At 39.9% G+C, this 25518-nt stretch overlaps 1 protein-coding gene and 1 long non-coding RNA gene across 2 annotated transcripts in view; both read left to right on the top strand.

Annotated features, from left to right (window-relative positions):
* Window positions 1-25518, top strand: part of epha6 (eph receptor A6) — a 212857-nt gene that overhangs the window by 157584 nt on the left and 29755 nt on the right. Inside the window, exons 6-8 of the mRNA XM_034694211.1 lie at window positions 8001-8125; window positions 9334-9496; window positions 13449-13557. Coding sequence (XP_034550102.1) covers window positions 8001-8125; window positions 9334-9496; window positions 13449-13557 — 397 coding nt within the window. The remainder of the gene's footprint in view (window positions 1-8000; window positions 8126-9333; window positions 9497-13448; window positions 13558-25518) is intronic.
* LOC117820442 lies at window positions 21903-24213 on the top strand. Its single transcript, XR_004632742.1, has 3 exons — window positions 21903-22820; window positions 22968-23263; window positions 23824-24213. It is a non-coding gene; the product is annotated as an uncharacterized LOC117820442 (long non-coding RNA).

The following is a 25518-nucleotide window of genomic DNA, read 5'->3' on the forward strand; positions in this document are numbered from 1 at the left end:
CCTCTGATGCTACATGGCTACTGTCCTTCACTCATTTCGCCTCTATGACTTCACCCCACCATTCTACATCCTTGTATTGCACACAAGCAGCAACCTCAGGCCACGGGAATTAAAGTCAAAGGGGAAGTGTTAAAAACTGCAGTTCCTTGAGCGTCCACTTGAGGCTGGCTCCGGAAGTACCAGAAACCACATACACACCAATTTAAAAAAGCCGATCTTTACAGCAGAAATAAACATGTTCACAGCCTGGTTCAAAATCTGATTCTAGTCTGAATAGCTCATTCCTCTTTCGGCACACACTGTACAGAGGGGTACATTTTTTCAGAATGCGTTAGGTTTGGAAGATATTAAGATTAAGAGTTTTCCACATTGAGAGGCTCAGCTGACTTGATTGACAGGCAGGAACACTGTAGCTGTTGGCGAGGAGGCTCAAAGCCCGCCTCTTTACCTCACATTACCTCGACAGATTGAGTCCGGTTTTTCCAATATGGCACCCACAGAAGGTAGGCTTCAAAAACAGCGCTTCAGAAACAGATTGGTGATGTCGCGGATACTGACGGTCTATCGTTGCACATTGCAGACAAGGCTTAACAGGTGTGTTAATATAACACCTTGAACAAGCAATATGTAAGAGCCTTCAGTATTTCTCTCTCTCTCTTTTTCTGCATAGTCTGTGTGTAAAGTTTTAATGTTACATCAAAAGCAGTCAATAATAAGTCTCCAAAGTTGTCAGATAAAAAAAATACTAAAACCCACAACACGCTAATATTGATTCACTTAAAGTGTTTTCTTAGTACACTTTAATGGTGTTGTACTTGGGCAGGCCCAGTGGTTGAGTGGTGACCTGTAGCTGGCATTCACCTTCTTTCACCTGATTGCATTTATTAGTTCCAGCCCTCTAAAAATGAGTGGTATGGCTGGGTAGATGGGAAGCCTGCTGAGGCTGTAAATGATGGATCAATTCTTTAACACACGTCCCGACAGTCCATCTAACAGACACATAATGCAGGCAGATCTGACTCTACAACACTAAGGTCAACACTAATGAGGCAACAACTGCAATCAAAATGTGCTAGCTTGAGTGGAGCATAGCAGTCACTTACTTTAGCTGGATATGAACTCCCTGTAATTAGACTCAGAGCAGTTTATGTGACAGCGCTCAGGTCTCTGGTGTTGTCTGCTTGTTTATGCTTAGAGTATGTGTCAGAGAGTAGATGACCCACAGTGTAATTGGAATGACCTCCAGTATTAATGAAGGGTAATGATGATGGTCCCCGAAGCAGACCTCATGTCACCTCAATTTTTTTTTCTCGGGCATGTGTAAAAGCGAGACACACAAAACCACAGACACACACACACAGACGTTCATGCAGAGATTACAGACACCAGAAATGTGACACTGATTACTTGAGTTCCCTGTAGGAGCACTGAAGACAACTTCAATTCTTTCACTCATTCACTTACTTTCTCAAATTGCCACTGAAGCACGCCACACATTTGTCATTCGCAGGCAGCTCATGGAGTCGAGTTGAATGGTATTAGAAAAGTGTAATTCAAGAGATTAAATATTCATATGTCTGTACACAATGTGTGTGCTTGAATGTGTCTTCTTATTAGTTACGTAGATGCAAACTGAAAGACCAATTTGAGTCAGCTTTGAGAAAAACCGAGCCAGACACACTGAAGAGGGGACGCATATCAATATGACAGCCGTAAACAACAGCACCTATATTGTGTATGTGTTTCTCTTTCACTCTATCTCTCTATCGCCACTGAATCAGTGGAGTGTTAGGACATCGTTTAAGCTCTCGCACAGCATCAATACTGGCTCTATTGATTTTTTCAAACAGTTAATGGAAGCCTTTAGGGCAGGAAAGCTAATTAAAATCATATGCAGGTCAAGCTCATTTAAAGACTCCCCATTAGTTTATGTTGAGCTTAACCACGCTTGACTGGAAAATCCATCCATCGGGCATCGTAATTGACTGGTGTTTCTAATGGCTTTCCAATGCTGCTGCATCTCACAAAAAGAGTGTGAGTTCCTCTGGCAGATTTCATGCTGCAGGTCTAATAACCCACAAACAGAATCATTAAAGACGGTTGCAGTGTGTCCTGTGTCCTCAGATATCTTGCCTTTGCCTGGAGACAGTGATTGTTGGTAACAAACAATCTACCCACGCTTTGCACACAGTAGCAGTCCAAAAACTCTAATGTCTAGTGTGTTTCACTCTGTCGAACGTTGTCTGAGTGCACTGCTGATGCTGTCTAAGAATTCTGATCTGACTTATGATGGAACCGCAGGATATCCTAGCTTCAATATGATCAGGTTTTGATAGCTGTTTAGATATATATGTCCACATGAGTTTTCAAGTATAGAAAGCATGCATTATCCACTCTCACTTCTCACTGTAACATATAATCTAAAAGTATATTTTTAGCAACAGCTAAGGTTTAGAGACTCCTTTCACTAAATATAAACATTTCTGTAACATAAGTTTCAAGAGACCAATGCTAACATGATATTTAATGTATGATGTGTTTCACTCTGAACCCTGGTTTATACTTCTGCGTGGACCATACACAGCAGTGGCCAACACGGACATGAGCACTATATACTCGTGCGTCGATGTGTCCGTGTTGCGCCGAAACGCTTAAGGGCAGTGTGGTCTCTCTGATAGTCAGGTTGCCTGTTCCCGGCCCACTGCACTTCTGCTTGCTTTCTCACAACCATTCTGAACGTATTATGTTTATTAAGAACTGATAGATGTTACCGTTTATCAAACAGCAATGAGTTCATGGTAGAATAGAGAGAAGATTAAATGTACAGCGATTCCAGAAGTGTTGTAAATGCAGGAACTATGATGCTGTGCAGCGGACCAATCCCAGGGCTTACGCTCTGCGTCATTTTGCCATGAGTTACAATTTGGAGGAGGTGCACACCAGACTTCTGCAGCCGAAAAGGGCTACACAGACCTATGGCGAAGTATAAACCAGGCTTTAGTCAAAAGCACATTCTGTTCTCGCTCGTTCTGTAAGATGCATCTATATTTCATTGGAAAAGATCCACAATGTGAACTCCAGTACTTCTACCCAACATTAAATTCAGGTAATATCACTTTAACTTAAAGCACCATTAGATGCAAAATCCAATTAAATGTTTTTGTGTAACAGGGAGCTTATTTTAGGGGCCTCTTATTTAGAAACTCTTGAAATTGAAAAACAAAAAAACATAGTACAGGCATAAGTTATTCTCGGTTTTTGAAAAATGGCTCAATCAGAGCAACTGAGGCCTTTTTGTTCCCTCGAAAAGGAATTCCTGTGTTCCTCCTTGACATAAAAGCAGAGTTGTCACATTTCTTCTGGCTATTATTTTCTTCCAGACAGACAGTCATCCAGCATCTCAGGCAAACTTATTGTATTTGCACGTCAGCTCTTGGCTGTTTGTTTGCGCACTCTTGCTCCCTGCAAACTGTGTTCCCTTGTTTGCTTGCACAACTCGTGTGAGTTGTGTGAGTGTGCATTTTGCAGTGCCTTGCGGTGGGAGGCTGATTTGAATCTGAGAGTCAGGGGGAGATTGTATTTAGGCTGTGTTTATTGTTCCCTATCAGGGGCCAATATGCTAGCAGCAGATGCCAACCATCTTGCTGTGTCTTAGTTTGATGCCTCCTCTGCGTGACTCTTGCTGCAAAGCACAAAGCCGTGCCGCCTCTGTTGTACCCAGCTGGCATAAGCAGGGAAGGGAACCCTGCAACGTCCCAGCTTCAACAGAGTGCTTCATTAGACAGAGTTAGATCAGATAAAATCCCCCTGAGATGAATTTTCTCTGCCACTGAGGACAGACAGAGCAGAGGATATGAGTGCGCTCCGAGTAAAATGGTCATATGAGAGGTTATATGTAATAATAACACCTAATAAGATGTCAGTTTATTGTGTTGCTGGAAGAAAGAGGGTTTATTCTCTACTCCAGCAGCTTTGTACCCTCTCTTATGAGAAATAAATATGCACACACATGCACTCTTACACAAAGAACCCTAACATTTATATGTATATGTGCACAACTGCTGCCCTTTGAGCTTGTTGATTAAGCTAAAACTATTAGCCATTTTCACTCACGCATGATATTATGTTGTTTTATAAGCACCAAAAATTCTGACAACCTACCCAATTTTAAATGGCTATTATGTTGTTGGTTATTACGGAGAAGTCAAGCATTAAAATGCATTCCAAGTAAACGTGATTGTCGCTTTATATCAAACACTGAGCAGTTCACATAACCCCTCCAGCCCTATTTCATCACCAAGCTTTCATCCAGTTACTGACCTGAGTTGTGGGCTGCTTGATTAACTGCATGTTTTTAATCATCAGTCACAGAGCTCATGAGCTGGGCATGCGAACAATGATATTAAGTAGTAATTACCACAAGGTGTAGAAGTTGTGTGGAAGAGAATTGGTCATGGTAGCTCTTTTGCATTTGGCTGAAAAGGGCAAACTTACCATAACGGGCCAAGAGATTTTTATCACAAGGAGTGGGCTGCAAATTACAGGATTATGCATATTCACACAAAACATGCAATAATCCAAAGCCCCTACAAAATGGGAACGTTCTGTGAATGAAAGCATTTTGCTGCAGGAAGCTACAAAAATGCATGTAAAGCAAATATACTGCACATACAGTTATGATGCAAAGCCAAAAGTATGTATTGTTTTGGCTTTGCAGCTAGTTTTAGATTTTTTATGAAGTTGTATTTGCATCATTTCTGTATTTCTCCTATAAGATTTGCCCCAGTCAGCCGTGGAAATATGCTCGGCTGTCCTTTTCGAAACATATATTGTCAAATGTTTCAGTTTAATCACATGAAACTTAAGATTATTTTACGTGAATTCCAAAAAGTCAGAACCACTGCACCATAGCAGGCAACTGAAATCAGCCTTTTGCATACCCACCTCAGTGTCCTTCTAACAGCTGAATTTTTATCTACACAGTTGGAATCGTTCTGCTTTTCTTGTACTAAATGTTGTTTTTGAAGCATTGCTAAATCTCCGTGTCCCCCAATTCTTTCCAACCAAGTTCAAACTCCTCTTCTACTTGAGTTCCTGCTCTATTATACGCTGGCAATTAATTTCTTCCAACTACGGGTGAGACGCGAGATGGGAAGATATGCTGGAAGGCTGGAGAGTTAAAAGCCTGTATGAGGATATGAAGAGATAAAGCCAACAACAGATGGAGAGGGAAAGAAAAAAAAAGAGGCAGGTGGTGAGGGAAAGAGAGAAGTAAGAGAGGGTTGATGGGAACAGAAGAGTTCACTTCTGGCTCATTCTAGCAGATTAGTAGCAGTAGGTCTCTTGCTAACAAGCCTCGACTCACGCAGCTCACAGCTCTCATCGTATCCAGCCCCCCAGCCTTAAATCAAGGACTGTCCTTCACATCCTCCCCAAAAAAAACCTCATCCCTCACTCTATGTGCTTCTCCTGAACAGTAAGCCTCTCCTTAAACCCAGAGTTAATGTAAAGACTTCGAGCAGCTTCTCCAGACACGCTACTGTAGAATAAATAATGTCAGTGTCATCATTTCCCATTGAATACACATGAGACAAGCAAGACTATATTTTCTATCCACATAATGAGTCAGCTCTGTAACATTAGATGATATAATATATAATAACGACTCTCTGGGCAGTTACATCTGCTGACCCCTCTTGGGAGCTCAGTGCAATTATTTACCCAACGGAAATTCTTGGAGCACAGCTAATGCAGCCCAGGAAAAGAAGATGTAGCTTACTTGAGTTATTTTCAATTAGAAAAGGATGATCCTATGGGAGAAGGGAAAAGCCATGAAGGTTTTCTTTCCTAGGACTTGACTGAACTGTTGCTTTTTTAAATTAATAATTGAATGTTAGCTTGGGTATTGAGGAGCTCGGCATGATTTAATCTACTGTGGGTCTCATGTGTCGAAGCACATACACATATGTTGTCGAACATGATATTCCTTGATGTACTGTATAGCCACAATAAAGACTGGATGCTGAAATCCCCTCTCTCTTTGTATTTAGTGCACATTTTTCTCAAACTGATTTCTTGCTGAGGTCAACAAATTTTCCCTTCATACACATAAGTCTGCAGCCGTGTTAGCAGCTGTGTGAGGCTACAATAAGGCTAAATTGTGAGCTAAATGATGGCAATTATGTTGGCGTGCTTATATTACTTTAGCAGGCTATAAGGAAAACACATTGTAGCTTAACATGTTTGCATGCAAATAGATAAAGACTACATAGAAAAACGTTTTTCCTAACCTCACATTAACTTCATGCGTTATGATCTAATTTGAGTGTAAGCCTTTTACAGGCAATATATACAGCCTATTCACACATACACAGTTTATAAATGTAAAGCAATAATGCGGTGAGGTTTGCAATGTGGTGAGTCACTAGGGCCCATGGGTGGTGATTTGAGTGGGTCCCTTGGGAACCGAATTGGGGGAAAATTTTGCTTGGTGTTGGTTTGGTATGTTATGGTTATAAATAACATTTTCTCATGTTTTCAAAATGTGGCTGAAATTAACAGAATAAAATTCCAAATGTAAAAGGACTATCAGAAAATAACTGTCACATTTGCATGATGTATAGAATTAAAATAAAATAGTGTTTCTGCAACATGAATTGCACCATAATAAATTATCAAATAAAACAGAGGTTCATATAACATAAGTGAGTGATATATTTATATTTTTGGTGTTTATTCACTGAATGGGTTTTCCTCACTGCTTATTTAGGAAAAACTGGACCTTACTGGTGCGATAAGGCAGAGAGGGATGACTTTACATTTGAAAAATACTTTATTTAAAAACAGGACAAGATCAGGAATGAGTTAAGAAACACCTCTTTGTTTATTGGGACTGAATCTTAAGTTCTTCTTCTTGGCTTTAATTTTGTCCAAACTATTGCTCTGCACACTAGTATCAAAGATTATGTGAACTATCATCATTACCAGTAGTCACAAGAGTACTTTTACAAGGTTTTACATTGTTGTGCGGTTATATAACAAAATAATATTAGATATGATAGAAGAAGTCCTCCAATAATGCATCTGGAATTGCCAATCAACAAATTACACAGAATGGAGACAATAAATCAATATATGTTTTTTTAGCAGTCCAAACATTCAGATCTGATCTTCAGTTGTGTTTTCATTCCATAAGATTCAGTCAAAAATGTTTAATGTTGAATTGAATTACACAACTGTAAGAGCATTTTAGATTCCAAAATTAGATAAACTCACACTTCAACCATCCCTTTTGATAATGCCTTAGGGAGCTGTTTAGTCTACCTGTTAAAATATAGCAGCACACAACATATTTTCCTGACTCATAGAGCTCCCTGAATTATTTTTGTAATTAATACTCCCTTTTACGGTGCAGACCCACTGACAAGCAACCAATTTGCCCAGAGATGTGCCACCCACCTCGGCTGCTTCCTTTGCTGTCTTAAATTGAGGCTTCTTCTCAATCTAACCATCACCCCACAAGGTTGACTTGCTAAATAATATACTTCATCTTTCTTTGTATTGATGATTGGGGGAGAAAAGAGGCATTGAAAGCAGCTCGGCTTGCGTCACCGGGTATCCCTGAACGCTTTAAACAGGGGGGTGGATAGGTGCAATACACAATGAATGGGGGGAATTTTCAGCTGTGCCGTGTTGTGTGCAGTGAGTTTACACAGTCAGTCATTCAGAGCAGTTAGAAGGGCAGAATGACTAACAACAAATAATGTCTGTCATAGAAAATCACAGGGTTTGTGGATGACAATCTGTTTTGTTGCTCAGAGCTATGGAAGCTTAAAGGTGAAGGTCGACTGTCTGCAGCATTTTTGTTCTATCAATTCACAGTATTACTTTTGCTAACTTTATTCTTCAAGGTTTCTACCAGGAAGGCTTCACACATTACTTTTTCTGTGACCAAATTAACACATGAAAGCTGATGTTTGTTCTGTTATGTGTTTTAATAGGTCCATCTCTGGTCAGTACTCTGAAGAAGGACTGGGCCTCTCCGAACAGTATCGCTCTCTCCTGGCAGCAACCAGAACCAATGACACTACCCATCCTCGAGTACGAGATCAAATATTATGAGAAGGTACAGCTACCTCTTCTTATATCCAGATCCAAACTGTAAAAACACAAATCTTTCTGAGTTTATTGGTCTCATTTCTTGTAAAAAAATATCTCACTGCACTTAATATAAGCCACATTGACCTAACAAGTCCAGATTTTAATCTGATTTCAAGATATTACAAGATAAAAGAGGAGATACAATGGCAGCCAATGAAGCAAGGAAAATGTTCTTTATGAGTTGCTTGACACAAAATGCTTATTACATAATACTTATTTTAAAAAACTTGCAAAGTAAAATTTGCTGGGTGTTTACAATTGAATTAAAGAGCAGCATAAGTTGTGTTTTTTCTGACCTTGTTAAATATTTATTCATAGCAATTAAAAAAGGCAAAATAAATACATATCATGAAGGTGTGAGTATGTACAATGTAATCCATCCAAGGATTTCATGTTTAAAACAGGAAAACTTGGCCTATGACCAACACATCTTGATGGCCCAAAGCATTATTAAAATCAGTGTTTCAGTGGGTCAAATTACCCTGCCAAGAGATGTTATCTGAACTCAGTCCAAATAAAGAGCCACAGAATTCGGAAATTTAAACCTTAACTCTTTGATGCCGTATCAGTCGGGATGCTTCTTTCATACATGTTCTCTACCCATGTACAAACAAATCGTCCTTTCAACATTTAAAGCTTTGTTGGCATGAAAATCCATGCAAATATAAACAGAGTTTTCATTAAGGGACCACAAAGATTTTTGCAATTTTGAGACATGCAGCTCACCAATGTGTCGAATTGTTGAGTACAGGAATGTAGTGAATACATCCACAGATATGCAGTCTCATATATGAGCCGAGAAAGACAGAAAAAGGAAAAAATCCACAAAGTTTAAGGGTCCCAAGATAAAACCAGTCAGTACTAGCCATTATACTGTTATAAAGCTCTCCAAATGTGCAGCAAAGGACAGATTATAAGCTTTTTTAAGCTGAATGGACGATTCAGTTGTGTTCTCATTGCATAGAACAAAAGCAAATTGTCTGTTCCCCATGTTTTTTTGCAGTAAAGCGAAACACTATTAGTTCTCCTTCTTTTGTTGAATGTTACTAACAAACTAACATTTTACTGCTTGTGCAATAATTAGGCACTGAATTCTCAAGTAGAGGAATATTTCCAACAAGGTGAAAACATTTTTTTTAGCTTCTTTTGATTATTTTCGACTCTTTCCCACAGGAACAAGAGCAGCTGAGCTACTCATCGACACGCACCAGGGCTCCCAGTGTGATCATCTCAGGTTTAAAACCAGCAACCTGGTACGTCTTCAGTGTGCGCACTCGCACACCAGCTGGATACAGTTCTTACTCCCCGAAATATGAATACGAAACCACAGGGGACTGTAAGTACCTGACACCATCTATAATACCTGTTTCTAGGGAGGGGGGGGTACATCTGTCTTTGTGTGATTGTGTGTGTTTGTAGCCTACTTCTGCTGATAACAGTCTTTTTAGTGCAAAATCACAAAATAGAGGAAATTCAAAAGCACGATGCTGCACCTAAAATGACCTAAAAAGTTAAATAAGGATTTAACTCTGGACTCATGATCATGGTTTGGTCTTAGCTTTAGTTTGACAAATGGGTCAAATTGCCATTTTTTATGTAGTTGAGTAAGATTTAAAAATGAAGATAATACTAATTTATTGTGGCAACTGATTCAGTGTTAGGGAGAGTTCCAGCTGGTTCAAAGGGTCAACCAAAATCAAAATGTAGCTTTGACCTGGTCTGAATTAGAAAAGAAATGAACTCAATGAAATGTAGAGTTTTTTTATTTGTTTTGTTTGTCTTTGTTTTTTATATTCACCTTTGACACAGAACAGTCTTACATAGACGATTCTAACAACAAGCAAGCAGCAGTTCAGGGTCAGATAAAGTTTATGTAGCCTGGAGCGGTGCTCAGGGCAGCCTCTGCCAAGGGCATAACAGCAGATAGAGAGCCTGGATATGAGCCCACCAACAGATGCAGTCAGGGCAGGATTACAACTTACAACAATGTGGTGGGTTGCTAGATGGATGGACAGATGGACTGACAGACAGATAGATGGATTTCGTCAAGAATGTGTATCTATATATAGGAAATATGGATGTGTATAGCACACATTTTTCCCCTTAGACCACCACAATAATATACAACTTATGACCAGTTGCCATATTTCTGTAGCCATTTTTGTGTTTGTTTGTCCTAAAGCAGTTAGACTGTTAAGTTTAATTTGACATCTTAACATTTTACTAAACAAACCAAATCGTATCATCCTTTTCACGTTAAAAATTCCATTATTTTGTATACCAATACAGTTTTAAAGTCCATATTAACAATTTGAATACACTCTTACTTGCATCTTGATTTGGATATCAAATAAATGCAAAAATATGTTATTTATGATCTTGACTTCAACATTTATTGTTCAAAATAAATACTGCTCAGCTACACAAATGTCTGAAACATATGCAAGCCTTTGCCATCGCTATCCAAACTCTCTAGAACTCTCTCTCCACACATCCGCAACTCTGACTCTCTTCAATCATTTAAAAACCACCTCAAGACGTTCCTGTTCAAAAAAATCCTACAGCACATAACCTCTACTCCAGCCCCACCTCTGTCTTTTTTTCTGTTTTATTTATTTGCCTTATTTTTTTGCACTTTCTGTAAAGCGACTTTGAGTACCCATAAAAGCGCTATACAAGTCCTATCAATTATTATTACCAATATTATTAATTCCATATTAACCAATGAAAAAGCAATTCTTACCAGTGCCCTGATATTATTTCATCAACGGGTCTGTAGTGATTGATGAATTCCAAAATAGTGCTCTGATGTCTTTTGTGATGCAGTTAGCAGCTCAAATCAGTGTAATTAGCTGCACCTGTTAGCTTAGCTTGTAGGATGTATAGTCTTTATTTCTGTCCATATGTCACATTTGTACAAACAAACAGAAAGTGCAGAATAGTTAAGGTTTAATAATAAAATTTTAAATAAGGCAAATGATGAAAACTAAATATCATTTAAAAAATGTCCATAAACAAAATCAGAATCAGCTTTAGAATCAGAATCAGCTTTATTCGCCAAGTATGCTTGAACACACAAGGAATTTGACTTCAGTAAACTGTGCTCTCTTTGTACAAGGCAGAATAGGAAAAAGAATAAGAACTACAATAAAAAATAAAATAAAAATATAATAACAATAACCTTAGCTATAAATACAAAGAAACAACAAATAGGCTTGACATATAGGCTTGACTAATATGTACATCAAATCTTAATTGATCCAAATAAAAAACACAGGGAGCACAAAGTAAAACACAAAGAACACCAGAATTGATGTAATGAACATTAATAGGATAGGGGAAACAGAGAAACCAAATAAAACACAGGGTAACGAGCAACAGGTGTGGACAAAGGACACAGGTGAAACTAATGAGTGCAATCAACATGGAGGGAGACAGCCAAGGGCAGGAAGTAAAACTAAATCAGACACACGGTGATCAAGAACTACAAAATAAAACAATAAATCACAGAGGCAGAGGCTTAGTTACAGGGAGCCAAAAGGGACAAAATAGCAAGCAATTTAAAAAATAATGCATTAATTTCAGACCTTGATCACAGGTGGTTAATATGTTAACCCTGAGAGCCAGAGTTATTTTTAGAATATTCATTATTTATAGGTTTAGTTTAAGACCTATGCATGTGCTTGTTGCAAGCAAAGTGTTAATTCCTGATAATTTTGACTTCCACATATATTCAGTCAAATTTATTCAAAGATCTTCTTTGAAAATGTAGATAAAGCTGGGGTCATACTTTCAAGTATTTCAAACACTGCTAAGTTTTTAGTCTTCATAATTAGGAAACAAATTAGGACTTTTTGTTACTCAAAGAATGATAAAGTGTAGGTAGAAAATTATACTTCTCTAAAGTAAGAATTTCATCTTTATGGAAGGTTTTTTTCACAAACTCAAGAGTCCTTAAATGTTAAGTTGGTAGTTGTAATGACAGCACTGTTTTTGATGTTTGGTGTATTATGAATCAGTGTGTTTTTGTGTCTTAGTAGTAGCTTCATCACAAGTCCACTCATAAAATACAAAGGTCCAGCTGCCTTTTTATGTTGGGTCAGGTATTTGTTGAGGGCTGATTTGGCTTCACAGTGGCCCTCTCCCTTCCAAAGCTGCAGAGCTTTATCTGTGGATCAGACGCTGCTTGGCCAAGCCTTTGTACTGCTGGCCTTTTATCTGAAAGAGAAAGCAGATTTGGCCCCTGTCGCTCTCTCCCTCCCTGTCAGTCTGCCTGTCTGCCTGTCACTCACTGTCTCATGCACTCGTTTTTTTCATCCATCTGTATTTGTCAGCCACTTCCTCCTCTTTCTGTCTCTCATGTTTGTCTTTATCTCTCTTCTGTCATCCGTTTCCTCATCTTTCTCCTTGTGTTCTTCATCCTGTCCTCTGCTGCCTGTCTCTCTCTCTCTCCACCACACACACACATACACATGCACATACACGCACACACAGCTCATTACAGCAGCGTCAGTCCAATACGTCTGCTTAGTTAGTGATGTGAAGAGTGTGTGAAGCTGACGGCTGGGAGAATTGTCTTGTGTGATCTGGCCACCGCCACTTTCACTCTCCCTCCCTCTGAGTGGACTGTAATTACTTTTATCCAGCCACACACACACACACACACAAACACACATACACAGCCTTAACACCCTGCACACTCATGCTCTTGACTTAACACCAACACACCAAGATACTGTATAAGCCTCACTCATTTGGCGAGCTACCATGCACTATGATCTCCAATTCATATTCATTAAGCGTGAAATATTATAGAAATAAGTTTGGTAATAGCAATCATCTTTCAATTATCTCAGATTCGTTAGCCTTGTGACAAGACACAGAAAAGGGAAAATCATGAATATCAAATGGGACCAATTTAACCAAATGATCATGGACTAAATCACAATTTCATGAATGAATAATATTAATTAAACAGCAGCCGGCATATGAATCATTCCAGTATGAAAGCTGACCGAGAGTTTTTACATTACAAAGAGCTGATCAAAAACCTCTTCGTAATATGTGTCATGAGAGTTTGCATGCTGAATGTAAGGAGGAATTAAAGATCATGTTGAGTGAAAATAATACTGTCTCCTTTTAATTTCTCCCTTTACTCATTCTGCTGCTTTTATCATTCCTTATTTTCTTCCCTCCATTAAATACTCGCTCAATGTCCTCCTACCCCTATCATCCACTGGATTCTTTCATTCTTTTCAATTGTTCTCCATTCTTCCACTCCCCTCCAGCCTCAGACATTGCTTCAGATCAAGGGCAGGTGTTGGTCATCGTCACAGCAGCTGTTGGTGGATTTACCCTCCTGGTCATCCTCACCCTCTTCCTCCTGATCACTGGAAGGTAAGAGCCCATCACTACATTTGATTTAATATTGTTGTTGTTGCTTCACTGGTAAAATCAACAAGTTATTGTTGTGTGCTTCATCATTTTAGATGATTTCATGTGTTTTCAGTTTGGTCTAACAGCCTAGAGTTGTGCCGCCCACCTTCTCTTCTTCATTTGTTGTCTTAGGAGTCCTTTCAATATCAATGTCAATCTCCCCAAAAGATCTGTTTACAAAACAGTGTATCACTGTTTTCTTTGTTTCGATGACTTTGACATAATGAGGAAGAAAAGTTGTTAAAAAGTGTCACCAGCTGTTCAGCTCTCATTGCTAGGTATTCCAGAAAACTTGGAAGCGATGGATGCAACACACAATAAATGGGAGCACATTTTCAGCCACCCTGTACCAAGCTTCTCGCAATTGGTCTGCACCCAGGAGGCTGAAAACTTAAAACACACATACTGTGGTAGCCAATTAATTATGTGTGAAAAGATATTTGACACCAGTGAAGTAGTGCAGCAATGTTAGATTGAACCTAGCAGTTCAAATCAAATTGGGAATTTCAGGTGTCAGCTGGTGTTGTTTTGAGTGCATTTTCATTACACATAACAATGGAAATGTGCAAATTGCTTTTTTTAGTTTAAATGGAAACACAAAACAGGTAAATTGAAGACTTTGTGACTTTAAAATCTGTTTTTGGAAAAGGGGGCAGCCATGGTGGAAAATAATGGACTTTCACATTGGAGTTTGGATTCCATTTCCTGTGTGATAGAAGAGGTAAAAGTTGAACTAATTTAACGGACCAAAGTTGCATCTATAAGTAACCCAAAGTCAAAGTGAGGCTATGTACAAGACGCTTGTTTTGAAATGTAGTTGGAAAGCTTTTTTGCCATTAAGATACAGTTTACACACTCTTAAGCAGGGGTGTCAAACATACGGCCCACAGGCCAAAACCAGCCCGCCAGGGGTTTCAATCCGGCCCGCAGATGACTTCCCAATGTGAAAAAATGACAGAGAAGACATTAACTGCAATTTTTAAATATAAAAGTAACTACTATTTCAGATTTGTCCTCGGGCGGGCTTATACAATCATAGTGCCGATAGAGCACACCTAAATGGCGCTCATGGACTTTTTTTTTCAAAGTGAGGAAAAATAATATTTGTAGTTTGCATAATCTGGTTGAAATTCATAGGTTTTCAAGAGCACTTCAAGATCCAATCAACACTAAAGTTTTCGTATATGTATACTTGTCACAGCAGGAGTGGTGGATCCATATTTTTCAAAAGGAGTCACATATCGTGTGCATGCTTACTACACATGTGTATACGTCATAGGTGTGCTCCATCCCTACTAACACTAGCAATACACCACTGCTTATAACCCTGTCCGGAAAGGAAACTGTTCATGCTGGAGCTGAGGGGTCCAAAATAGTTAACTTTACCTCCTTCAATATTATAATTTATATGTTCTTTTGCTGTAAACATTACACTCTGTGTCAGGTGAATGGGAAACCTGTGTGCTTGGTGTGTTCGCAGCAGGTTTCAGTGCTTAACGAATATAATATTCAGCCCACTTTGAGACTCATCATGACGAAAAATACAACATCTGTTTTTGCAAAATGATAATTCATGAAATGTGAATATTTTCAGCATGTACTTGTACTTTTTTGCACTAAAACAAAGGAAAAAATGTAGTTGTCCTTCTTTATAGGTTATTATATTATGATTGTAGAGGTCCGGCCCACTTCAGATTAGATTGGGCTGTATGTGGCCCCTGAACTGAAATGAGTTTGACACCCCTGCTCTACGAGTGACCTCTATGTTGGAAGGTCAGTCCACCTCTTGGATCTCACCAACTTTGGGAGATCTGAAGTTGCCCTTTACGCATGTTATGTTCATGTATAAATATGACATATTTGTAGGAGGTTTGTTGTGAAACATATTAATTTCTCAACTTTATAGTGAATCCAGAATAATTTTTCCAACAGCCCAGCTCATTATATAATATGATATTGATTATTCTTAATATATTCCATTACATTAGATTCACTGCCAATGGCTCATCTAGCCCAAACAGAAACAGACAAGCATTAACATACATCTGCAGTGAAGGAGGGAGAAAAATTGACGTTCGCAGAGTTGAAATATTCAGAGCAAGAAATTAAATGAGTCTGCCCTTAAACTCTTTTTGGGGCTGAGCGTGTGCACAGGTGTGTGAAACCTGCAATATAAGGGCAGAAGAAAACTAAAGTTAATTTTGGAATTGTGATGTCAAGAGGGCAAGAGAATAAATAAACTTCCCTTTCACCCTCAAGTAACTAAAAAATATGACTCCATTGGCTGCAGCAAATAATTCATATTCTCTTGCATTAAGATTATTTTCCCTGAGCAATTCCACCTGCTTTATTTAATCGAAAAGAATAAAGCAATTGTTTTTAGTACTGATGGAAATGTAGGTGCTGGGTAACAAGTGAAAAAGTTTTAGGCACACAGAAGTTTCTTATGAAGCTCAGTTGAGGAGTATCAGGATGAAGAGAAGCAGCATACTCTGTGTTGTGCCACAGAACTGGTTTCAGTCCAGGCAAGGAGTAACTCTGCTCTGTTTAAATGAGGCTGTTATTCACAGGCTAACTCTGTATCAAGGTGCTGCCAGGTCTTGGATTCAAAAAAAGGGTATACCTCAGTCCAATGTTTGGCCTCAGGTCGCATAAGTGCATATCAAAGAGACAGCTATACCATGGTGGAGTCTGCGTATCCATCAAGACCTTGGTCTCCTTGGAGACAGGCCATGCCCAGTGTTATCAGGGAGGCTGATTCTAAACAGTTAGCCTCAGGAGACAGAGCTGAAATATTAATCTGAGAGAGACTGTCTGTGACCCTGTGCTCTGAGGTTTGCAAGTGACCTGGAAGTAACCTCTGTGTCTTACTCTCCAATGATTTTAATAAAGGAAAATTAATTTATATTGTATATCAAGTTGCATTCAAAAGCCTGATGAACCTTGATACTAGAGACTCGAACCACTAAAAACACTATTCTGTTTTTAATGTCTTAGAGTTTACTTAGTAACATGGTTTTGTTCTGTCCACCTATTAAACGTAATTCCCCTTTTTTGCTCTGCTTTTGGTCTCCACACAGGATCCATTGGACTGTTTAGCAACTTAATACTCATGTGTGGTAATAATAGAGCTGCTGCCTCATAGCCAGAATACATTCAGTAAATAAATAACCAACTTTAAAGGGTTAGGGTTAGGGTTAGAGTTAGAGTTAGAGTTAGGGTTAGAGTTAGGGTTAGGGTTAAGGTTAAGGTTAGGGTTAAGGCTGATTTATACTTCTGCATCGCCCCTACGCAGCAGGGGCTGCCGCGGACATGAGCACCACATACTTGTGCGTCGATGTGTCCATGCTGTGCAGCAATTCTCCTCTGAAACGCTTGAGGGCAGCACGGTCTCTCTGATAGCCGGTCGCCTGCTTCGATCTCTGTTTACTTTTCCACAGCGACTCAGAGCGTGTTATGTTAATCTACAGCTGATACATGTTGCTGTTTATCATTCAGACATGATTACATAAAGAATAGAGAGGAGAAGATGAAATACACGGCCGCTTTGCGATCCCGGAAGTGCTGTAAATGTGGGAAATACAATGCCGCCGAGTGGACCAATCATAGGGCTGGAGCTATGTGGACCTCCGGCGTAAGGTACGCCGTTTTTTTTTTTGTTTTTTTTAATATATTTTTATTGATTTTACATGGACATACATTCATAAAAATCGAGGATAAGATGTTAAATATAGACACAAATATAATATAGTCAAAATAAGCCTAGAAAGGAACATCAAGGGTGCTGGTGGAACTACCAGGCACCACTAAACCAACAACAGAAACCTTAAAATGTTAGAAAAAAATAACAAAAGCAAACAAAACAAAAACACATACACACACACACACACGGGGGGGGGGGGGGGGGGGGGCCTCCAGTTGCACACATAGGTTAAGTGTTGCCAATCAAAGTATTTTAACAGTGTACCAAATCTGCTGGATGTTAATCAGTCCAACTGCAGGCCATCAAGATCCTTGACAAAGTTCATAAAGCCATCCCAAGTGCTATGGAAGTTCTGGAGGGCACCATTTACACTGTATCGGATCTTTTCCAACTGAAGACTAGACATTATATTACGGACGAGATGAGTGTGGGTGGGTGGAGCAGCGTTCTTCCAGTTCAGCAATATCAACCGTCGTGCCAATAGGGAAGAGAACGCAAGAGCTTTTCTCTGTTTGGTAGTTGTGGTTATGTTTGCTGGGGGTACACCAAAGATAGCAGTGAGGGGACAGAGGGGAATATTTTTCTTAAATATTTTAGAGAACAAATTAAAGAAGGAGGACCAAAATTGATCTAGTTCTGAGCATCCCCAAAACATGTGGTAAAGGGTTGCAGGCACTATTTTGCATCGATAGCAGTGAGGGTCTATGTTAGGGTACAGTTTAGCCAGGGCAGAGTTACAGTAATGAAGACGATGCAGGACTTTGAACTGGATCAGACTGTGACGCGCACATATAGATGAACAGTGTACATTTTTAAGGGCTGTGTCCCAAACATCATCCCCAATGCCGAAACCAAGCTCCCCTACCCAGCGTTGTTTAATGATATCTAGAGACGGGGAATTAATGGAAATACTATATTCATATATTTTAGCAATCCTCCTTCTTTGAGATTTTAGACACAGGGTTATGATATGGTCAAGGTGAGTCTCAGGTGGGCAGGATGGAAAATTGGGAAACCTCTTTCTGATAAAGTCTCTCACCTGTAGATAGTGAAAGAAGTGGCAACGAGGGAGATCAAATTTCTCTGAAAGTTGAGAGAAGCTGGCAAAGATGTTATTTATGTACAGGTGCTGAAGACTTTGTACACCCCTGGCAGCCCAGGTATTAAATGAAGAGGAGCGAATAGAAGGAAGGAACAAGGGGTTATTAAGAATGGGAGAGAAGAGAGAAGTGCCCTGTATGCCATGAAATATCTTAAACTGTTTTAAAATCCTTAAAGAATGCCACACAACTACATTATGTTTAGGAATAGAGACCGGAAGAGGGAGTGATGTCCCAAGGAGGGCAGACAGAGAGTAGGGTCGACACAGAGAAGCTTCAATCTTAACCCATGCAGGACAGACTGTACTATCGGGGGACAGAAGCAAGAGAGACATGTTACTTAGATTAGCAGCCCAATAATAGAATAGAAAATTCGGGGAGGAAAGACCCCCAAGGCGTTTAGGCCTTTCAAGAAATTCTTTGCGTATCCGAGCTGGTTTCCCTCCCCAAATAAAGACAGTAATTAGTTGCTGCACAGTTTTAAAAAATGAACGAGGAATAAAAATTGGCAGACATTGAAACAAATAAAGAAACTTGGGGAGAGTATTCATTTTCACTGAGTTAAGTTTACCCATTAATGAAAGCGGGAGAGTAGCCCACCGTGCAAAGTCTGATTTACACCGTTCAAGGAGAGGGATAAAATTAGCTTGGAAAAGTTTTGAGAATGATCGAGTGATAGTTACGCCAAGGTACTTAAAAGAGTCTTTTGCAATCTTGAAAGGTACACTTATCGGGGGCGGAGAGGAGAGAGTTAAGGGGAAATACTCACTCTTCTCTAAATTAAGCTTATAGCCAGAGATGGCTCCAAAAGTTCTAAGTAAGGTAAAGACATGAGGAAGAGTAGAGACAGGGTTTGAAATAAAAAGAAGGAGGTCGTCCGCATAAAGAGAAACTTTATGTAATTGATCTCCCCGGGTAATTCCCTTTATATTATTGTTTTGTCTAAGAGCTATAGCGAGAGGCTCTATAGCAACAGCAAACAAAAGGGGGCTCAGGGGGAACCCCTGTCTTGTGCCTCTGTGTAGGCGGAAGTGGTCAGACATTAAATGGTTAGTTAGGATGGAGGCCATGGGTGACTCATATAAAAGCTTGACCCACGAGATGAAATTGGGGCCAAAGCCAAACTTAGTTAGAGTGAAGAAGAGGTAATCCCACTCAACGCGGTCGAAAGCCTTTTCTGCGTCGAGCGAAATGACGGCCTCATGAGCAGAGTACTGAGAGGGAGTGTGTAAGATGTTAAGAAGCCTTCGCACATTAGAAAATAACTGTCTATTACGGATAAAGCCAGTTTGATCATTTGAGATGACAGAGGGGAGGACTAGTTCTAAACTTTGGCAAGAATTTTGAAATCCTGATTGAGTAAGCTTATTGGTCTATAAGAGGAGCAACATAGAGGGTCTTTGTCCTTTTTTAACAGGAGAGATATGGTGGCTTGATACAAGGTGGGGGGGAGTGCTTTCACCTGAAAAGATTCTGTGGACATTGCGTGTAAGAGAGGTACCAGTTTATCTGAGAACTTTTTAAAGAATTCGGCTGGGAAGCCGTCTGGCCCCGCAGTCTTCCCACTTTGCAGAGAGAAGATTGAGGTTTTTATAACTTCAGGGGTTATAGACTCTTCAAGCGATGCAACATCATCAGAATTTAGTTGAGGAATATTGAAATCATTGAAAAAATCTGTGAGTAAATCTGGCTTGAGTTGAGAATCAGAGGTGTAAAGTTTTGAATAGAAACTTTTGAACTCATTGTTAATAAGTCTGTGATCTGAGGTCCTAAGGCCAGAGGCGGTTTTAACAGCAGGAATGGCACGTGAGGCTGCTTTTTGACGAAGTTGATGAGCTAAAAGCCTGGTAGGCTTATCACCATCCTCAAAAAAATGTTGCCGAGATTTAAGAAGCGACTCCTCTGCACACTGAGTTGTTAGCAGGTCAAATTCGGTCTTTAAAGTTGTTCTTTCTTTAAGAAGCTCTTCTGTCGGGTTTGATGCATACTGTTGATCTAGGCGAAGAATAGAGGAGGTGAGGTCAGACATTTTGCTTTTGCGACATTTGTTAGCATGTGACGTATAAGAGATTATTTGTCCACGCAGATAGGCTTTAAAAGCTTCCCAGCGGATAGAAGACGAAGTGTCTGAGGCAAGATTGGTTTCAAGAAACGTATCAATTTTAGTTGTTACATAAGACACAAAGCTGGGGTCTGAGAGGAGGAGAGGACTGAGGCGCCAGGATCTGGATGAAGTGTTATCTTGTAAGGTAAGTGTAAGTTTAAGAGGTGCATGGTCCGAGATGACAATACTTTCATAGTAGCAGGCTTTCATTGAACTGAGTAAGAAGGCGTAGATGAAGAAGTGATCAATTCGAGAGAAGGAATTGTGTACTGGAGAGAAGAAGGAATAGGATCTTGAAGATGGGTACTTGAAACGCCAAGGGTCTATATAGTTATTGGTATGTAGGAACGATTTAATTGTTTCAGATGATTTGGAGGTGAAGTGAGGTTTGTTAGAGGAACGGAAGTTTAGGGTCTAACACCAAATTAAAGTCTCCACCAAGAATCAAATGATGAGTATCCAGATCCGGTATGGAGTTAAAAAGGTGAGTAAAGAAATTTACATCGTCCCAGTTGGGGGCATAGATGTTAATAAGCGCAAGAGCAGTATTATAAAGTGTGCCGAAGACCATCACATAGCGTCCATTGGGGTCTAAAATTGACTTTGAAACAACGAAGGGATCATCTTTGTGGATAAGGATAGCAGTACCTCTACTTTTAAAGTGAAAGTTTGAGTGAAATAGTTGCCCCACCCATCCCCTCCTAATCCTAAAGTGGTCCAATGTACGAAGATGTGTCTCCTGCAGGAAGGCAATTCCACCTTTTAGGTGCTGAAGATGGTCAAGTACTCGCTTTCTCTTCACAGGGTTGTTTAGACCGTTTACATTCCAGCTGATAAAATTTGTGTACTGAGTATTTAATGAAGTGTTTGCTGACATAATTACCTTACATCAAGGTAGAGTAGGATTGCAACTGGAGCCGGGACAGGTGGGAGGGAGGGGTAAACAAGTACACACATACACACACACACACAAAGGAAGAAGGAACTGGAAAGAATAAACAAAGTGAAAAATTAACGGAAAAAACAAGATGGAAACAAATAGAAAGAGGGGGAAAAGAAAAAACACAACTGAAAACTGAAGGCCATTCACCTCCCCCGATGAGGTGAAGGCAACCCACCCTATGACACTTTTTACCAGTATGCTCATGCATTGAGGGTGCGTGAGTAGCAGCATCCTGCTAAATAAAACTCTCAAAAAAATATTTAAGCAAACCCATACAACAATGTTAACAGTAACAGCAATATATATAAACATATATACATATGTATAGAAGGGACAAAGGTTTTTAAAATAAAAAAATAAAGATAAAAACCTTCACATATCTGCATGAAATTCAAGCCATTCCGATTAGCAAATCCTATCGAACAGTATATATAAGTAATGAGTGATTAAATGTAACAAAAAAAAAAAATCTGCAGCACATTTATATGGTTGTAAATGACTGTCTATAGTGTATAAAAAAGTAAATATTTATAATAATAGGTGCATTTATCCTTATAAGTTGAATCTTAAGAGTTTGCCTCCCTCTTAGAAGCAGGTATACACATGAAATCAACACAAAGGTCAAAACGTTGCCACGGATAGATCTGCGATGAAAGGGTTAGCACAAAGTAAAAAGCAGGGGGAAAAGTATCTCCTGTGAGGACCATATCCATCTGAAGCAATGGCTAGAGAGAGAAATAAATCCACCTGTCCGACCAGAGTGGAGAGGCAGAGAAGGAGACAACTTCACACCAGAATTAAACCAAGGCGTTAAAGTCTAAAGTGAGCTTTAAACCATTAATGAACGGTGACATTAAATGAACGCGTTCTCAGCTGAACAGATTTAGAGTCCAAACATAGAATACACCGGAGTGAGCAGCAGCTCTCGCGTAATGTTCAAAGCAGATTTTGTGAAGGTAGTGCGTTAGGGAGTAAACCTGTAAACAGTCGGGAGCTCGGAGCGTCTTTATGGTGCGTTCACACCAAACGCGATTTTGTCGCGTCGCGCGAGCAACTCCCATGGAAAGTCAATGTGTAGATGCGAATTCGCGCCGGGCGACGCCTTTGAAGCGACACGCGACTAGATTGATGCGAATTTCGCGTCTATCGCGTCTTCGCGCGAGTTCAAAATATTCAACTACAGCGACAAATTCGCGTGACGCTGTGGCGCGATGGCCAACCAGCATCGGGAGGAGACGCTGACGAGGATTACGTCGGAAAGAGGGACTGGACTTCTTTCGAAAGTCTGCTTGTCAACTCGGTTTGTTGACGTGCAGGACTCGAGCCAAGGAGCAGATGAACTTTATGAAAGTCATTAAAACGCTGGAATATCCGGTAAGTTCTGCTGATTTGTGTGTGCTACTTATTTCTAGAGATGGATTTTACTATCGTGAGTTAATGTAACCACAGTTTGCACAATGGGCTCTGGCTAACGGTGTATTCATTGGCTTACTATCAGTCATCTACTGTGTGTTTTACCAGAGGAATAACGCCGAATGAAAGGGGAAAGTCTCCGGGACACGTACATGTGGGAGAGAGGGAGATGGAGCCAGAGGAAGCACTGCAGCTGGTCGGATAAATAACGTGACGCCCGTCTCTTCCGCATCCCTCCGCAGACAGAGAGAGGCGAGCGGTGAAGCCAGGAGAGAGGAAGGCCGCCGATGACAGACCAGGACCAGGGGAAGAACGGACCCCTTGGGACAGAGCAGGACGAGCCGAGGACCAGAGAACAGATACAGAAAGAGGGGAGGCATCTGGAACCTCACTGTCTATCACAGGTAAGTTTACAGGTGAGGAGTCAAACTTAAAAGCTGCAAACTAGAGTAGAAAATATTTGTTTGTATGAATGGATGGCTCATTGTTTTTCACATTTCTTCACTTTCTATGACTGCATGATAAATTAACTTGATTAAAGGAACAGTCAAATAAGAGCATGTTCACATCTTCATGCTCACATTCTTTAAAGAGCCATTGCATCAATGTGCTCCCAGGGATATATCAGTATTTCTGGTAAAGTCTGGGATGACTTTGTATATAAGAGCATGCTGAAGTCCATGTTAAAGGGAAACACAAATGCTGGATTATATCATGGCTGTATGATGAAGTACTGGGGGTAACAAGTAATATTTTTGAGTGCTGTAAACAACTGGAATTAGCTGGAATCATCTCACACCAGTTTTTGAATGTCCAGGCTTGACATTTAGCTTCTAATGATGCTGCAGAACAAGAGCCTCTGTGTTTATCATAATGACGAGTTGTGTATTTATTTCCTTTTATGTTGAGTAATTTTAATATTTTATGCAATAAAGCAGTTTCACACCATGTTCCTTTTTTTCAGGGTGAAAGATGACAAGGAAATCCACCAGAGAGGAGAGTGATGCTGCCTCTGCAAGCTTTGAGGCCTCATCTGCCAGCCACCTAGCTTTTTGTCAGACACCCTGGTCCCCCCATGCAAAGGCTGCTGATCCACCCAAAGGAATGTTATATTCCAAATCATAAACTAATTTATAAATCAGGCAATGTGTTACTTAATGTGGAAACATTTGAACCGAGTAACTGGGGCAACAGTCTTTGTAGGGACTGAGTAAGGTTTCCGTTATCTATTTTTTATCTTTCCCCCAAACACAGACACATCTCATATCCTCATCATTCCACTTGTGTTGGTCAACAATTCAAAGGTGTCTTTGTTTAAAGTCTGCAAAATAAAGGCACTGAATGTTGTTCAAAATAACTTGCATATTGTTTTTTTTCCAACAAAAAAAAGGATTGACAGCCAGGTTTGGCTTGGTGTTTATACTTGCAGTCACAGAATATGTACTGCATAATATATTAAGTGAAATATACAGTAGTCAGATGTTGAGACTACACTGCTGTGATAAAGTGATTTCTACAATAAAACTGACATGGCATTATTGTTGTCAAAATTAAGATGCAGAATTGTGTTAAATAATAACAGTTCTAGATGGTATCATACTTCTTTATTTGCCATCAGTTTAACGTGTGATACTTCATACTTTCTGAAATGGATGTCATTTCTGTCTTTATGATTCTTGTTATTTTAACAGAAATCATATCATTTGAATGTCAAACAGCAATATTTCAGGAGCTTTGCCTCATAGTATGGATAGGTGGTTCTTAAAAGAGCCTTTTTAAATATGTTTGTGCACTACATCATCTCCTGCCTAGGGACACATCATCAAATGGAGGAGGAGGAGGATGTTAAGGTCTTCCAGCATGGATGGCTTTCTTTGCTGAGGTGTTGGCTGCAGGTTGTCCCAGGTCAGGCAGAGGCTCCACCTCACCTCACTGCTTGCCACAGTGAAGACCTCAATACACGAGCTGTTAACCAGGCTCCTGTATGAATCACCTGTGGTACCTGCAGCACAGGAAACATTCAGCCTGAGTGACTGATGGAGAAGACAGTTTGTATTGTACCCAGTATCTTTTGGGTTGGTAGTGATATATAATATTACATCTACACAGTAGTGGATTATAAACTTACAAAAAAGGCACTGTTTGAATTTAATTGTGCATAACTTTCACTTTCGTTTATTCGTCATCCTAAATGTGAGTATTGATAAGGCTGCTACAATATAAACAGACCCATCTTAATTTAATTTACTGTATAAAAAAGAGCAAACAAGGGGAGGTTTATAATCATGTAGGCAGAAATAAAAAGCGTTAGATAAGGATAACATTCCTACACAGTGAGAGCTCTTTCAGCATCATTATGACAGAAACAATGTGTCTTTTAGGGCCCCTGTTGTAAATTACGGTTTGACTCCCGGAGTGACCCGGTGTGACTCACCTGAGATAGGTAGACAGGCACGCCGCAGTCGGGATGGTCCCGAGCTCGTCAAGCTGGGACAACGTTAGCCTCATGAAGCTCTGGAAGCGTCTCTCCTCCGGCCTTCAGAGGAAGGCAGTGACGGCTGTGACAGCAAACATGACGGCGTTTGGATCTGCGGCGTCTTTGAGACTTCCACAATAGATTAAACAGCAGCTAACGAGTTGCTTCAGTCATCCTGATGAC

Source organism: Notolabrus celidotus, chromosome 10 (genome assembly GCF_009762535.1).
Source record: "Notolabrus celidotus isolate fNotCel1 chromosome 10, fNotCel1.pri, whole genome shotgun sequence".
NCBI classification, from domain to species: Eukaryota; Metazoa; Chordata; class Actinopteri; order Labriformes; family Labridae; genus Notolabrus; species Notolabrus celidotus.